Source organism: Saccoglossus kowalevskii, chromosome 6 (assembly GCF_978046115.1).
Source record: "Saccoglossus kowalevskii chromosome 6, keSacKowa6.1, whole genome shotgun sequence".
Classification (NCBI taxonomy): Eukaryota; Metazoa; Hemichordata; class Enteropneusta; family Harrimaniidae; genus Saccoglossus; species Saccoglossus kowalevskii.
This window is the reverse complement of record NC_140646.1, coordinates 14,523,097-14,541,924: the sequence shown is the minus strand read 5'-3', so window position 1 is coordinate 14,541,924 and position 18,828 is coordinate 14,523,097. Positions and strand designations below refer to the sequence as shown.

Genomic DNA, 18,828 nt, shown 5'->3' with positions numbered 1-18,828 from the left:
GAATATGGGACTCGAGCGTGTCATTGAAGCGTAGTAAACTCGTAACATCGTCAATGGGCGACTGCAGCTGCCAAAGAGCTTCCATGTGAGCGGAAATAATCATATGTTTCTGTCCGTAACGTTCGTTGAGAAGTGCGAGCGCTTGGGCGTAATTCACTTCTGTGAGCGGTAAACTTGAAATCAAGAGTAGGGCTTCTCCTCGTAATACCCCCTTGAGATATGCGAATCGTTGAATGTCTCCGAGTGTTTTATCATCGTGAATTGTAGACCTGTACGTGTCATAGAATGTGATCCATTCCAATACATTGCCCGAAAATGTTGGTAATTCAATTTTCGGCAAATTCACAGTTCTGTGCGTACTAGCTGATGGGTTGCTGCGTGGAGTTGAACCGGCGCTGGAGCCTGTGTTCGGTGCTTGTCTGCGTGGGTCAATGGCGTCGATGCGTCGCTGCCTTCTACGTGATTTCATGGATAGTTCATCAGTATAATCGTAGCTTTCCTCCATTTCCTTTTCGATAGTTGACTCTTCTTCACCCTCGTGATGCATAGCGAGACGTAAGTCCTCGTCGACGGTTTGCAGTTTGGCGCGTCGTTCGTTGATAAGTTCATTCAGATCGGCGATCTCGTTGAAAGCTAACACCTTGTCGTGATTGTTGTCAAAATCAGAGAGTAGGATTTCCAATCGATTAGTGTTCCTTGTAACCAAACCACGTTGTACCTTCCTTGCCGAGCGAAGCGAAGCTACATTTTCGGTTTTGGTTGTAGATTGTGATTGGGCTGAAGTGTTTGAAACAGACATCATTTTGCAATACTATAAGGGGTGGTACACCCCTTATAGTACGCGATAGCTGTCACAAAATCCGCAATATATCCTGGTCTTCTCGGTACCAAAATGTGGGGCGCGATACGTTGCGGTTATGGAAATGTAACGAAATATAGTATGCAAAATTATCTGCTACACAATCAGCACCAATCACCACAGAAGAACGACTTAATGAAAACTCAGAATTTATTCACTAACGGAAAACCCGCTGGAAATCCGGAGACTTACAACTCGATATCAACGATATAACACAAATTGTAAGAATGATACAGAATTGGCAGTATGCCCTTGATATACATCGATAAACTCTTGACCGTGTAAGAAAATTAGTGGGAAAACTTCTAATTGGATGAATATAAAAATTGAAACAAAAGAACACACTGCGGTGGTTTCTACCACGTTCGCATTCATGTCGTCGTCTCACTTCAGAATCCGTATTTTGCAACAATGTATAAGTCAGAATACAGTATTATTGAACTTGTATAAAACGAAATGAATAAAGCGATTAACAAATATTGCATGTTTCAATTACAATGCTTCACAGATAAATGATTCAGAAATTACTCCGACAACATGTACGCAAGTCAGTGCAGCGCCACCAGTAGTCAAACGTACTTACGTTGACAAACAAAAGTTGTGGTAGGTTACAACTTTGCATTCAAAACGAGGCATTGTGTTTTGAAGGCGAGGCATAGGTAATCATTTAAAAACATGGCGATGGAGCAGAAGCAGGAAGTAAAACGTCGCTTCGCACAAATCAAGCAAAAGGCTATTTCTTTGGGATTGACACCCCGAGAAATTGCACGCTTAAAGTCGTTGAAGGAATTGAAACCCGAAAGGTCTAAAATTGTGTCAATATTACTGGTGTTTGTCGTAGCTGTGGTTGCTGTTATCACTTTCTCGGCGTTTTCACTGGCTGCAGCCTTGAAGCTGGGTGTTTTAGAATATGAGGGTTTTGTTGAACTTTGGTTTGATTTGCGTGACTTGACGATGGAAGAGGAACCGTGCATAGTAGATAACCCAGAATATATACAGGACATATTTAGACCACCGATCAATTGCGATTTGTGTAAGAACGTCACGGAAGTGGGGAAAGTACGCAACCTTTCCGAAGAAGAGTTCAAAAAGTTGTATGCTTACACGTCACGGCCAGTTGTTGTTCAAGATGGAACCAAAGGTTGGACAGCTCCCCAGGTGTTCAGTTTTGAGTTCTTCCAGACAATATATTCACCTGACAGTGAGGCACTGCATAGAGTGGAAAAGGACTGCCAGTTCTTTCCTTACCAAACAGAGTTTTCGCTTTTAAGTGAAGTTTTTAACATGAGCAGTGAACGGGCGAATTTATCGGACGGCTCTTCACCGTGGTACATTGGATGGTAGGTACCATTTAGCATTTCACGCTGGCAATCTACGTTAGTACGTACGCGTCTGACTATTTAATTACCTTCTCAAACATACTTTGTTCAGTGTCCGCAAGAATAATAATATAAAAGCAGGATTATTTTAAAATCGGGGTTTAGATTAAAAACAGCCTACTCTATAGTACTGCAAAATTTCTTATTCTTACTGGGTTTAAAATTCACTGTTTTATCATTTAGGTAATGTTCTATGCTCAATTTTACATATTCACTGGGTTTTAATTTAGCGCATTTCCAGTCAGCGAAATAAGCAAAATTAAAACCCAACAAATAATTAACCCTTTTACAGTAACTTTCAAAATTAAAATTTTTGCAACATATTTTACCCATTTTTAAATTTAAAAACATAAATTCACACAACACTTTTAAAAGATCTTAGGTTGCTCACTGCTGCTACACCAATGTTAGTTATGTATGCTGTGTTTTATGATGGTCTATATGTTTTTAATGTAAATTTATATTAACCCTGGAAAAACCTCACTTCATTCAACTCCAAATAAGCCTTTCATTGTCTATAGAAACCATTTAGGGAAATAGTTCCTTAAAGACCCCCTCACCCCATCCCACCTGGCTGAACCCTTAACACTCATATGTATTTGCATATGCCTTTCAGATAACTATTCTTGGACGTGGAGCTACATCATACAATGTTCTTTGTTTCTTAAATGTGTTCCACAGTACCATGTACCGGTACTTCTATTAGGGGTAATCCAATATGGAATTTTTGAGGATTTTGACTGTTGTTTTCACCAGTGATGGTTGTCAGGCAGTGAAAATGCTTCACTGTTCGCCCTTAAAAATGCGTCTTGAAGATGGGGCATATACTAATAAAATGGGGGATGGCCACTGGAAGGGCAGCGTAAAATGAGTTATGGGTAAGGGGACCTGAGGAACCCTTACGAATAAGTCATTTCAAGCGAAACTTGTATTTCCAGAATTCCTAATACAAATTAGCGAGTCTGTGAAAAAAAACGCTAATTTTCATATCATACTGTTTAGGTATTTTCTGTGCGTATTCACAACGCATATATTAGTTGTGTTCACGTTACACGAAGTACGGGCTAAGATTTAAGCTGATTTAGGCTTATCTAGCATATTTGCATTTTGGCTAGACCCAATTGCGTCCACGCACAGGGAGGGCCAATCGTTAGCACGGGCTAAGAGGCGCTATTTACGAACGAAGCGAACCAAATTTATTTTATCTATAATTGGAGCTGCTGTACGCTCTACTCCAGTGACCCGATCAGTATGGAAGCAAGTGCAAAGTAATGACTGGTGGAATAGAGTCGTTATACGAACATGGCACAATGCAGGGGAGAGGGCGCTTAGTCCTGGGCTAAGCGTTCGCGCACACTTCGTTAGCCCGTGCTAAGGGTCTAGACCGCGTCTTAAATTCGGATCAGATTTAACCCGTACTTAGCCTTCCTTAGCCCGTGCTAAGCATTCACGCACGTTTTCTTAGCACGGCTAAGGAATTTGGCCTCTTAGCTGTGCTAGGGAGCTGTGCGTGAACTCAATTATTGTGTGTGTTTTAAATGTGATGATAATCTTGTTTATTTCTGCTTATGTAATCAAACATTTCCAAACACCCACTGTTTTTTGTGATGCTATTGGCTAGCAGTATGTTCATTTGATAAACATGTAACGGGATCGCTTTCAAATGTTTGCAGAGCCCTAGAGTTGAATTCTGGTGAGATCTTCACCGCATTACACGGTGCATGGTCATGAAAATTGCATAACAGTATTTTATAAATCTTTAGTAATACCCACTACATTTCTTTGCCGGTTTTTCAATCATTAACTGGTTTACTGATATATACGTAAGGATATTCTGGTTTGTCACCAACCATCATTGAAAATTTATAAAATATTTTTTTTTCTTAATAAAATCATTCATTTTTTTGTGAAATGTGTACTGCTGGAGTGTATTGCTAATTTAAAAATTAAATATTGCCAAGTGATATTTACCTATTTTCAGAAAAAATAATTTTAATAATTGAGATGAATATGGTAGGTGCCATAGTAACTACTGTAAAATACTTTATTTTAGCTGGAATTAATTTTCGCTGAAAAGTCTTTTTGGGTGTTTTGTATGGAATTTATTTTCACTGATTTTTGGCGAGTGGAATGTGAATATACGAAAAAAGGTATATTCGCTGGATTTTATTTTCACTGAATAATTCCTTCAGCGAAAATAGCGAAAATTATTTTTTAAGCGAAAATAAAGTATTTTACAGTAGGTTTAAAATTTTATATTTTTAATGATAAGGCCAGACTTTTTTTATTCCTTGTTTCGCAAGTTTTTATAAGGCAATTTTTTTGAGGAGGGCGGGAATCGGGGTATCTCAAAAACATATTTCTCTCTGAAACTCGGCATTTTACATTGAATATACAATGGGATACCTTTATGAAAGCTGTAAGGATGAAACAAATATCAATTAACCTTTTCACCACCAGACTTTCTCACCCAAATTTTTCTGCATTTTTTTCTTATATTCTTCAATATTTCTGGAAATGAATTGTAATTTTGGAGCCAACAGAAAAAATTTAAGTCACTTTTCAGTTTTACTCAGAAAATTTGTCTATTTTTGTCCCAATTTTCTGACTACAAATGGGACTATTTTGTGATGAAAAGAGGAAACTGGTGGTGTAAAGGTTAATAGTGACAAGCATGTAATAGACTTTTTTCAGAAGGTGACATATGAAACTATTAATTAACTTCAGAATTTTTATTTACATAGAAGCATTGATTTTTTTTCAGTCATAATCAATAAATGCATAAAAATATGGCACTATCATTTTTATGTTAATATTTGTAGTAGACAATAATTAAATATTGTATGGTAATTATTTCCTATAGGTTTCATTATTATACATCTGACACTGAAAACAATAGTTTTAACCCATGGGTAAAATGCCATAATGAAGTGTTTGAAATTGTCATGGATGCATTTAAATGACTTCCTTATTTGGAAATTGTTAACACTTTTCTTTGTTTTACTTCATACACAAAAGCGTTATATACGTGTGATGGAAATACTCATCATTTGATACAAACACCGTACATGCATTGCAGTATTCTAGTAATTACCTCATAAGACTAGACAGTAAACGGTGATTTAAATAATCGGAGTTACAGTATAAAAAGGTCTTAACCCAAATTTGTCCCTTTTTATGCTTTGAAAATGCTCTAGAATATGTGAAATTATTTGATGAGGTTTTGAGAATGATATCCTCCTCGAACTCTGCAATTTTTAAACTAATTGTTCTCAATTTTTTACATTTAATTTTTCAGTTCAGACCATATGCAATTTTAATTGGGGAAGTCAAGTGGTTTTTGAAATGTATGTCATAATTGCATATTCAAAATGTATAATTTCATTTTACAATGTTTTTGTTCCTAAAACAGGTCTTCACAAAATTGTTCTTAAAAAATCCCCAAATATCTGAAATAGGATGAGTTAATTGAGACCTGTATACATTCTGTCATTTGTCTTTCACTGAATCTTGTGATGTTGTTAACAGATAGTAAAATAACATCTACATTATTCCAGTATGGATTTAGATAGGATTGTTTCCAGGGGGATGCCACTCTCATCAGTGATAATATTTGACGGTAATTTAAATATTCATACATTCTTATTCCATTGATACAGCTTACTATGATTGAAATAATGTCATAATTTTAATAAATTGAGTGTATCTACATATATATATTAATATCCGGATATATATAGACAATAAACTCCTCTAGATATTTATATTTAAAACGTTTAATGGTTATTGCATACCATACTACATCTCCACCAGCCGCAGCTGTTGTCATGGTTGTCATTGTTGTATTGTCTATTGTGCATGTTTACAGGAATGTCAAATCAGAGATCGATGTATTAAACATCATACTCTCGAAAGAATCGTAGTTGCAAAACCATCGAACGATAGGAATTATTAATTCTGAATATTATTGTTTCCAGTTCACAATAAAATATGTCTGGTGCTAAACACTTGTAGTTTTATCCATACATTGTATATATACAGGGGTTTCACAAATGCATTTAATAGCAGGCCATCATCCTGTAACAACAGGCCAAAAATAAAATAAAAAGGCTCTCGTCTGTGCGAAGTGCTGCAGCGAGGCCGGCGTAGGCGGTCAGGGCAGAGAGTAGATGGCCAGTTTGGGCTTGTAGCAGGCCATATGGCCGGCGGCCGGCTCTTAACGAAACCCCTGTATGATACAACCCATAATTATTATGTATAGCTGTATTGAACAATTTTTTGATTCAGATTATAATTATCAGTATTCCTTTAGTAGTGAGACTTAAGTTCACCAGAGTGTAGTCACCATGGTAACTGGAGCTATACATTTACATATTTTTGCTTTTGTTTGGTTGTTTGTTCGTGTGGCTGACTCGCAATAAATGTATTTTATATGCACATCGCTTTATTTCTCGATATTAAAATATAATCGTTGCCTGGCAGCAGATTAAGTTTTCTGAGCTTTATGCAGTACCTAATTCAGTTTTGTTGCATTGAGCATTTCTGCAACCCTTATGAATGATATAACCTCAGAGCTATTTTTTTAAATAAATAAGGAAAATGATGCCTGATATTAATTTATAATCACCTCTGCTCAAACAAGTACATTTTTAAGGTCCAACTTTTTTGTATCTGCCATGCTAAGAGTGTATTAGTGTGTGTTGATCATTTTATTAATTTCTGAGATATTGCATCTAATACATGTAGCAAGAACAATATTTTACAAATGTTTTTAAAATTTCAAATGACAGTTAACCAATTACAACATGTTTAATGGACGCATGGCAATAAATGATTGAAGGAAACATGCAAAGACTCATGGGTAATTTTATAGCCAATGAAAGCATACATGTATTCTTTAGATTTAAAGGGTCTTAATTGGGTAAATATTTTATAAATATTTTATAAATTCTCAAAAAAGTTATTCATGCCTTCATGAAGTTCACCTAACTATTTGTACTGACACTGTTTTCAGAGATATCCTTCTGTTTCCATATTCAATTATTGTTTTTGTTTATTTTATTTTCCTGACATTGTGCAATATGGTAGCAAAAAAACCAGAACTCAGTACCTTATTCCAAAAAGCATTAAACTATGATAATGAACCCTTATCTAGTCAAGTCAATGTTAAAGTACACAGGGCTGGTAGAATAAGGTATAAACCTTGACAAATAATTCAGTGATTATTAATTTTCGCTATTTTCGCTGAAGGAGTGATTCAGTGAAAATGAAATCCAGCGAATATACCCTTTTCCCTATATTTTTTATTCAACTCGTCAAAAATCAGTGAAAATAAAATCCATACAAAACACCCTAAAAGTCTATTCAGCGAAAATTAATTCCAGCTAAAATAAAGTATTTAACAGTATTTGATCTATTAGAAGCCCATCTCTAATAAAAGTGCATATACACCCCCACTTCGTGTTTGTGAAAACACTACATAGTTTTACCTTGGAAACACCTCTGTAGTTTTCATAATTTCATGTGCTACTAATAAAGCAAATATGGTATGCAGTAGCTGACTAAAACCTAATATGCCATACATTTATCAGGGGTTGAAATTAAAATTGCCTGTCCATTGAACAGGTTGGTGAATAAAAGTGCTTGTCCTAATTGATGAGGTACCTGTCCCTAGCAAGATGTATCATGGCATGTTATTTGAAATTAAAATTTGATAACTGGCTTTCATCTAAAAAAAAAAAATCTGTGGGCAATTTTCTGGACATGCTTTGGACAGTTAGTAAAATCTTGACTTGGGGGGAGCAATGGTTATTTTCATTCAACGTAATTGCAATATTTTTTTGTTCGTAGAACGTAAATTTAAAAAATAAATTCCGTAATTCTGTAATCACAGGCTAGACGTACAACGTAATCAATGAAATATTTTTTTTGTACACTGTAAAAATGTGTAATTTTTCTCGGTACGTACGAGAATTTACATCCAAATAAAAAAAATCGTAAAGAATAATCCAGGGAAATTACATTTTCGAAACTGTAAAACGACTAGATGACACAACTCACTGCAAAAATCAATTTTCACCGTAAACTGTAAAAACGTCTTTTTTTCCTTGTAAATTGTAAAAAGCCCATTTTATTTCCTGTAAAACTGTACCAGCTACCCCCCTTGCTCTCCCTTGGACATAGTTTGTACATTTACGTGTCCTAGCTGAAATAGTGACAGGTGGACAGACCTTAATTTTTACTCTGTATAAATATTGGGAGGGTGGTCTTTGGTACATGTACATTGCATGAATTGAATGACAACATTTTTTCTGTTCACACATTTATTTTAATTTTTTTGTAGTTGTATATCCTGTTTTTCTTCTGTTGCTATCTGAACATACACATTGTAAATATAATTGACTCCAGGCTAAGTTAAGATTTGTAGATCTATAATATTTATGAATTATTAATTTCTACTTTTGCTAAATCTCTATAATCTATGCAGTCGGTAATTTAACGATAAAACCTTAAATACCTTTAAGCAAATATCATATAGGATTTGTACCATGAAAAATAAATTAAAATTTAAGTTTTATTTAGGTAATGACATTACTGCAATTGAATGTGTGCTATCTTGTCTCCAACCAGTGCTGGTTTTGTTCGGTTTTAAATCATAAATCCTTGTTGAAACTTTGCTGAACAGCACTGTATGCACCACTACAACGCATTAGCATTTCAAATTTGTTGACGTCAGTGAGCGAACCAGTGCAGACGACAGACTATTATGGTGAAGTGACTCTTCTGTCTATATCATAATGTCAATCATGCAATTTCAATTAATTTTCAAAACAGAGTTAAATCTAATTTTTGAAAGATACAGATTTAGTATAAATATTTGGTAATATTCTGAGAACAATGATTCATGAATAACAGTGCTTTATGCTCTGTTTAACCATACACCATGCATGCTTGCATAAAAATAGGGTATCATCCAATCGCAATAATGTATTTATGGTACATGTACTCTGTATAATACAAAATACACCACTCATTAATTTTATAGTACTTTGAAAACTTATAATTTCTAGATCTACTCTGATATATACCTCATATTGGTCTGTTTATGCTTATTTTCATATTTAATCTTAATAAAAATCATTAGTGGCAGCTACTTACAGTTGAATGTTTTGAAGTGCAAGGGATTTTACATCCATTGAAAAGTTACAGAAACATGTATAAGTACTGTGACTAAGTGAGGTTTGTTTTGTTTACCTATGTCTGTTCCACGAATATTCTCAACTAATCTGATACATAAGTGCTCTGGTATAATCCACATGTGAGGATAGCTCTTGGTTCAAACTGAAAATATTAAATATCTAATTTGCATGATAAGGTTAAGCTTGTCCACTGATATCTCAAAAACCCAAAACCACTCAACAAATTTCAGTGACCTACTTATTTAAGGATTGAAGTCTGCGCATATTAATTATCTAATCTAAATAATAATTCAAATTTCAACACTGATGTATAGTTTTACCTTTATGATTTCTCCGTGCCAGATATTGCAATAAGAAAGCATTTCAAAGCTTCCTTAATGTGCAGATGTACAGGTGCGAGACTTGTTTCAATGACAAAAAACAAAGCTGGACTTGTGTGGTTGCAATAAGACGTACCACACTGATACCATAATGCTTTGATGCTGATCTTGTGGTGATGCCTATATATTTTGAGGCAGAAACCTCTTTGGTGTATCGTAAAGTAATTGAAAAGTTGAGACATGCAAAGCTGCATGATGCTACATAGTTAGAATGCAATATGTCAAATGAAACATGCAGGAGTGAAAATGATTCCAGAAATATGAATTATTAAATGCTTATAAATTCATTTCTTTGTTGTAATATATCCTTAGATCCTTCTTTAAGTATTAACAACTTAAACACCTCGGATTAGGTTACTTTCACATTGTGCATCTTGCAGAGTAGAGCTATAACAGCCAACAGGATTCTTGTTTAATAAGCTAATCTTAAATTTTTTATTATTTTTTAAATATTCCCTATATCCATTTCATGCGTAAACCTTCAGCGTGCAGAATTTCTTATTGTATAAGCTTTTTTTGATTCAGTCTTGTGTACCTTCAGCTGAAAATAATCCTTGAAAATCAACATGCATATATAAAATAGTTATAGAAAAATCATTGAACATGTTCTTCAAGATTAAAAGTAACTATATAATCATGTATCCAAAGGCATACATTTTTCACAAACTATCACGAAAAATTACCCATTACACACCTTGAGTATAATATTACTATGATGAATACCTCAAGACTCTGTTGTATTTGTTTTTTTAAAAGTATCGTTTGCAATACTTTGTCAAATTCAGTTTGAAGTCTGATGAACAGCAATTTATAGAAAGGATAAATATGCTGTAAATCTTTGGGGCATTTTAATCACCAACATAAATATTCACTCTCATCATCTGAAAGTGGTGCAGACATCTAAATTGTCAAGAATGCTCCTTAGTTGTCTAAAAAATTGTCGAGAATGCTCCTTAGTTGTCTAAAAAATTGTCGAGAATGCTCCTTAGTTGTCTAAAAAATTGTCAAGAATGCTCCTTAGTTGTCTAAAAAATTGTCAAGAATGCTCCTTAGTTGTCTAAAAAATTGTCAAGAATGCTCCTTAGTTGTCTAAAAAATTGCTTAATATAGTTAACAGTTGCTGTTATTCTAACAAAACATCAAAAGTATTTAGCAAGTGGAAGATGAAAAAAATTAACATTTTTAAAAACTGTGATGAATAACTGTATTGCAACTAAGAATGTTTATCAGTTTTGCCAACCTATATCTGTGACTACAAAACATGTATGACTGGAGGTATATCCTTTTTTGCACTTTTAATGTTTAAGGGGCAAATATAAACTGAGGGCATACCTCTGACATATTGCCAAGGTAGGCCCCCCCCCCCCCCCACCTGCACTTAACCAACACAGGACCCAGGGCAATATTGAATTATTTATCGATTATTTGTTTAATCTTAATTTATTGAGTGTTTATTAATTTTGTTCATGCAGGAGTAATTGTGAATCGTCTGCTGCCAATGCCTTGAGAAAACATTACGACAAACCTTATTTTATACCGAGTGATTCTGAGTCAAGTAAAACAGATTGGATTTTTATGGGGAGTCCTGGCTATGGAGCTCACATGCACGTGAGTATATCACATGTGACCTGTTTTATAATTATTCAACAAGACTTATAGAATTTTATCTGTGTATGGAAATATTTTGCACATTTGCTTTTGTAAATATAACACAGTCTCGGGATCTTAACAAGTTTAAAGAAAACGCATTTTTAATACAACTAGCTAATGTGTATTTCAGGTTGATGCTGTCGGTTTCCCATCATGGCAGGCACAGGTCAAAGGTCGCAAACTGTGGACCATCCAGCCTCCACCTGAGTGCTACTTTGAATGCATTGATTCCATTCAGATTATTGTAGAACCTGGTGAGATTAGTAAGTATATCTAGTTACCATGGATACATCTATGTATTATATAGACCTAAATCTTTGTAGTCTTGGGAGATTTTTTTTTTTCTCTATCGATTTGTCTGATAATTTGGCAGATTACTGTAAATTGTTAAATTTGTTCTGTCACAATGTGATACCATTCATTCATGGAGGCCAAATATTGAATAAAAATGAGATATGGTATGACTATGGGCACAATATTGTAAAATACTTTATTTTAGCTGGAATTAATTTTTCTGAAATGACATTTTGGCTGTTTTGTATGAAGTTTATTTTTACAGATTTGTCATGAGTTTGAATGTAAAATAAAAGTATTTTCACTAGATTTTATTTTCACTGAATCAAAACAAATTTAATTAACCAATGCATAATTAGTGTTTCAAACATGCATATACATTATTAGTTTTGTTTATCTTTTGTTATTATTTGGAGAGATGGTGGAAGGGTACATAAGATTGGTTTTACATTTTTTGTAAATTTCTGAGTATCTGTAGTTTACACCAAGTATGTGATATGGTGTCCCAATGACTTAATAACAAAGAATTGAATAGATCTTGTTATATTTAGCAAGCATGTTCTACCAATAATTTGTCTTTGATGCGAGTTTGTCCAAATGCCACAAATTGTTATTATTTCATCTCATTTATTTTTATTTTTCAGTTGTCTTGGATACCGACAGATGGTATCATTCTACTCTGATTGTAGGGGATGAAATGAGTATTGCAATTGGTTCAGAATATGACTAACCTGTTACCATGACAACATCACAGCCACAAATGAAGGCAATCTCCAATAATTATGTGATTATTCCTGTTCACTGAGATTTATATTAAATTTAAATCTGGTTTGTGTGAATTTCAGATCCGTGCAGTTCATTGAATTGCTGTGTTTATTGCTTATCTATGCTAGTTTTCAGTTAGCTTTTTATTTTAGCCGGCATTTGATCACCATTGTTTACAATATCCATGTTGATATCTTGGGTCCTATCATCATTATTGTACTACAGAGCATTTGAGATGGGTCCCATGCGACAGTAACCACTTTTATTTCATAATAAACAATTTTCACAAATTGTGCAAGTTAGTGAAAAGTTTCGTTGTCACATAAGGATTGTTGTTTTGTTGACATCTTCATATCATGCATTAAATGCTCCCCTTTTTAGCTCCACTGTCAACTTTGTCGGGTGGAGCTTATCATATGTCTGCATTAACTTCTTCTTGAAAATTACCAGTACAAGCTTGATTGCTTTGATACTATATGCATCTTGGGTGTAGACCTCTCAGATTCACTCATTTTGTGATATCTTAAATTTTCGATAAAAAGTGATATTTTCAACTTCTTGTTGAAACAGCATGTCAGATTGCTTTGATACGGTACTATATATATAGGTACTACATGTATACCTTTCTCAGATTGGTTCATTTTCTAATGATATCTTCAATTCTCTAATTGAAATGTACATTGCTAACAGCGAAGCTATCTCAGCCGAGAGGCTGCTCGTTATTTTTTTTTAGAGAACAAAGATTTAAATTGAAGATTTACCCTGTTTTATTACCAATCTTGTTATCATAATTATGTAAATTAACCTTTTCTGTTCTATTTTTGAGTTAAAAACCCATCTTCAAATAAAAATAACTTTCGATTTTTTTTAAAAAACTTTAATTGTTTTAAATGGTTTGCAGATGATAAACTTCGCGATAAATTATTCTTCGACTTTCAACAAAAATTTAATTTGAAAAACAAATTAATTAAGTCATTACAAATAAATTTGATTATACATTTTAACCAACAATTGAAATATTTATTTACTTAGATTAGACTTTTGTTTTGGTGGGTTTCAGAAGACATAATAAACTATAATTCGTAAAACTTGTTTTAAAATATGTTGATCAGTATGTAAACCAAGGCCCCTTAAGTTTCTGCTGATTCAATCATTGTTTTCCCTTCATTTACATCTAATGCATTTATTTCAGTTTTAATGTAGAATGTTCTTTAAAATTAAATTATGTTGAATATTAGCCATTTTAGTATTCATTCAAATTTGGTCCTCAGTAACATGGACAGTGTTAAACCTGATGTACTTTGTCAGATCAATTGGATCCAAAGTGGCTGACTGGTGGCCGTTTTATTTCAATGAATGCTGCCCAGAATCGACCATGTTCAAACTTTACACATTGCTGTATATTATATTCAGGATGACAATATTAAAGTCAGTTTTTTTAGTACTAAAAATTCATCTACCCCGGTACATCAAGTGTTTGCTCTGTGACATAAGATGAAAAAAGTGATATAGTAGCTCACAAGATACTTGTTGATGTCGAGAAGTATTGTCAAATTGATGTCACTTTGAATAAGGGTTTATGAGGAAATATGTTTGTCATTATGGCTTATGTAATTTGCTGCTATAAATCATTTGACAGTTTTTTCTAAAAATACAGATTGTCAGTGAACAGAAAAGGTCCACATACTGTTAATTATTAGTAGTACTAAAATAATAAATTATTGACAAATTCTGAGATTAATTATTTGTAATGAAATATATTTTTCATTATGGCTTTTGTAATTTGCTGCCATAAACTGTTATTTGACAGTTTATGAATTTTTTTTTTTAAATTGTGGCTAACATGAAATTACCACACCTGGTCGATTGTGCAGCATATCCATTGATATTCATGATATGCAATGACGTTATAGAACCTGGGAGTGGAAAGAGGAAAGTAGGTGCGTGTTTGCACAAAATATTTTATGCGTCAGAACCAAAAGCTGTCTTTCTTATTGGTTGGCAGCTTACAATTCATGCTACAATTAGCATATTTATCACCTCAAAAATATGGTGACAACTATAAAGGGCGTGGCAGAACAGACCAGTCGTGGTAATTTTGCGTCAACACGAGAGGTTCTACAAACTTGTTCTGTAGGAATTATCATATAAAGCAACAAAATGCGGCGACGAGGCCCGTCTAAGTTTTCTCTTCAAAAAAAAAAAAGATGGTCAGTGAACAGAAAAAGTCCACTTACTGTTAACTAATACTAAAATAATAAATTTTTGACAGATTTTGAGATTAATTATTTGTCATTTCTACAAGCGATAAGCATGCAGGCATGTCAAATGTTCAATCATGCATCCATACATTGTCCACAAAGTTTCAATAACTTGATAAGGATTCGTACCAGTGTGCAGGCAGTGGCTGCAGGCTTCTAACAGTGTACTTACTTTCCTACACTGAATTACTATTATTTATTCAATATTTGCTAGATAATATTCGATAGCTTCTGGTAGAGCTTATTCTAACACTGCAACATGCGTTTTGTGCTAATATAACGCTATTGTTAGCAAAACTTGTGTTTTATGTCATTGAATCTAGCGTTTCATGTTCATGTTATCTCTATTAGAAGCTGCATCCCTAATAGAAGAACCAAAAATTCACCTGATATCCCCTCTGTTCATTGTACTATTTTAATAGAAGTTGCGTCTTTTAATACAGATTTTACAGTAATATAAGGCTATTACGAGAATACCTCAAAGTGTGCACAAAGACAGTACAGCTGGAGTATCGACCGACGTGCAGCGGAGGTCAATGCGCAGTGTACTGTCTGAGTGCATACTTTGAGGTATCCTCGCAATAACCTTATTATTATACATCTTTTTCTTCCAAGGATACATCTTGGGAATGCCGAAATCAATAAAAGTGTGTGGAATACGGTTTATTATTGGAGGATGCTTACGTGCGTAATCATTCCATATTTGGAATTCGCATTTCCTAATAAGGTAGAATGAAAATATCCCGTAAAATACCACAAAATTACGACACTCTGTAACTTATGTTTTGTGTCATTGAAACCATTGTATCATTAATAGAAACCTTCTTTAGTTCATATTTTATTACAGGTGTTTAAGTTCAGTATATATTCAGAATATAGTTTATTTTATTTTCTCGTACATTTTTAACTGTTGACCATAAACCTGTAGTTTTTTTGCCATGTAGTCAGTACTCAATCTTTTTACCTTTCCATGGAATATATATCCCAGTACTTCCTCAAAGCATTTTGCTTTTATCGTAAATACCTTGTATAAATACAATTTATCTCTGAAGTGTTTATATTCTAGGCGTAATTTGGTGACATGTCAGTTGTACAACGTGATCAGTAGTAGGCACAATTATTGTATTTTACTTTCCTTTAATAATTTATAATCATTGTCTTCCAACTGAGATATGAAATGAGAAGCAATAAAGTATCCAGCGTAATTAGGGATGAACACGTAAAATGTGGAAAGTTTAAAAGAACTTACCCGGTAATATTTTTTGATATTATTCTGTGTGGAATATTCTATCAAATAAAATAAAGGGTTTCCATGGAAACCGTGACACTTATTAGCCCTAGTATTGGTAACTTCTATTCTGGCTGTCATTTGGAATTCAAAATCATTCAACATACAACAACAAAGTTCTACTTCAGACTTTGAACAAGTCTTTCACGTAAGATTTCACAAAGTTTCATAACAAATTGTTTGTAGTGTTCATTTCGATCTAACACTTTTGCTGTATCAGTATGATTAAATAAATTAAATAAATATAATACATCTCACACTTTGTATACATTTTTCATAGCATCTGTATTTTTCTATAAATTTAAAACCCTTTGTGGTAATTATTTTACCATTCTAAATACATCTCAGAAATAATAAAACTTGTACAAAACTAACATGATAGTGAAAAAATAAATAGGAGTCTGTGGTATATTCATTTGATTGATTGGCATGCAATTTTATCTTAAATATTCAGATACAGTTTTAGTAGTTAGACATTGTACATTGCCAGACAAAAGAATTCTTGTTCATCAGATGTTTTCTTTTTTTCTTAAAAATTGAAAGAAAGGAATTTTTGCCAAAAAGTTTGAATGGTTATATTCACCTTGAATTTTTTTAAACAATGTATAAACACAAAAACTTGAAAGTAAATATCACAAACATTGAAGCAGATGACCATTTGACAATATTGTTCTGAATATGGGAAGATGCTCTGACAACTCTGGTCTGAGGAACAATTAAATTGTTCTTTGGTCTAATGGACAACATCAAAAGTTCAATGTAGGATAAAAAACTTAATTCCTTTAGTTTTTTTCCCCAACCCCCCTACCCCCCACTGAAACTTAATTGATAAATATTGATCACGTCGCCAGACTACATTCACCATTAAATACAAATTGACAATCGGACAGTACCGGTAGTATGGCATAGCAGTTGGTTCTAGGTACATGCCCTGAAATTGACCTCATTGGACGCACATATTTACACTCGGACAAAACCATTTTCTCGTCTTGGATGTTTTTTTTTTCATTTTCTGTTATTTTTGTCCATGATTGGATAGAAAAAAAACTAACTACAAATACTCCATGATTTTTTTGACTTCATTAAAAAATAAAATCGTTTTTGTAGGATGGAAACTTTTTAAAGTCAAAACCCCCCACCCCCAAACTAAAGCAAATAAGTTTTTTATCCGACATCGATCTTTTGACGTTCTCCCTAACCATGAATTGTTTCAATATTCAAGAATCATTTTTCTGCAATGTTGAACAGATTTTCTCTTTGTAGACCTGTGTCTAAATTTAGGTTTAGGAAGTTCTATATTTAGGAAGTGATTGTTAAACCACAATCGTCATCCTGTCATGTTCGATATGGATTCCATATAACATTGAATGTGTATAAAATTCATTTAAAGCAATGTTGCCTTTAACATTTTAATTAGCATGCAAAAATTGGAATTGAGTAATCTGTCAAAAATATCATGCAAGAAAAATATCTTTTTGCAGAAAACAATGATATATACAAGGCTTAGAAATAGTGATATATTAAATAAATATTAGACAACTTGTATTATAGTGATTATAATTTGAATTATATTTCCCTTTCTCTGAGATTTTTTCTGGAAATGACCTAATGTTCAACCATATTACTGATCATAGTTTTAAGTTGGATGCCTTGTTCAAGCTGATAGGAATGAGATGTTTTTTTTAATTCTTAGAATTGTGTCATTCAATTTTTCTACATTGTCATTAATAATTTCCATCCTCATGTTTTATTATAAACCAACCTGATATTTCTCTTTCTGTAAAAATGTCTTGAATATTATGGTACACTCTTATCATTTTCCCATTAAAATTAATTTCCTGCCACTCTTCTTTGTCTATTGTTTCATTTATATCTCCGTAACACCACTGCACTGTAATCCGATTTATTCTCGCAGCAAACTTTGGAATTTGGAGGAAAAAAATGTGGGATTTTGTCACAGTGAATTATTCAGGAGATTTCACAGTAATTACATGTACATTCTCATAATCGATGTAATTTTATCAAAACAAAACTATATAATATTCAACGTCAGCATCCAGCAACAATTTTACTGCAGAGAAAGGTATAAAGATTATCTGACTTAAGCTTGTTGCTAAATTTAGAAATGTACAGTATTTATTGCGTTTATCAATTGCTTGTGACCCAATATAAACAGTACAATTGCTAGAGCTAATAAAATGGAGACTTGTATATTAAAATTGTTTTTTTTGTATTAAAGCGGGAGGGTCGCCACCTGCGCACGTGTGAGAATAGAGTCCCAAGCATTGATAACATGCGCTAAAATGCAAAGGATCATGGGTAGAAGCCTGCTTGTAAACAATGACACGCTATGGCCATCTGACTTCCTCGCTTTAACTCGTACTGTAAAATACTTTATTTTAGCTAGAATTAATTTTCGCTGAATGAATTTCGTTTTCACTAATTTTTGACAAGTTGAAGTAGACTTGCTTGCAGTCTGTAGCGATTGCGATGAAAAATTTTTGAAAAATAAATATAAATTGCGTAAACGAGGGGTGATCGAACGCGAAATCCCAACAGATGACTTGCCATCAGTGTAAGCGCCCTCACATTAATGATTGACAAGTCTAATATGTTTCAACCAATCAGAAAACACGCTAATTAACAAATCAACTGAGACCTTGAAAACCATACACACTTAGTTGCAAAAGTTATATGCAATATTTATTGTCTTTGCAACAATAACTGTCCACTAAACACAACTATCATAGGAA

The 18,828-nt window shown here is 33.5% G+C and overlaps 1 protein-coding gene across 1 annotated transcript; it reads left to right on the top strand.

Moving 5' to 3' along the window:
- The first annotated feature begins 1,533 nt into the window (after positions 1 to 1,533).
- On the top strand, positions 1,534 to 17,919 carry LOC100369871 (bifunctional arginine demethylase and lysyl-hydroxylase JMJD6-like). The gene is made up of 4 exons (XM_002736152.4): positions 1,534 to 2,199; positions 11,290 to 11,425; positions 11,598 to 11,730; positions 12,406 to 17,919. Exons 1-4 carry the CDS (start codon positions 1,535 to 1,537, stop codon positions 12,489 to 12,491), a joined length of 1,020 nt encoding a protein of 339 aa, XP_002736198.1. The 5' UTR covers position 1,534; the 3' UTR covers positions 12,492 to 17,919.
- Positions 17,920 to 18,828: the final 909 nt, after the last annotated feature.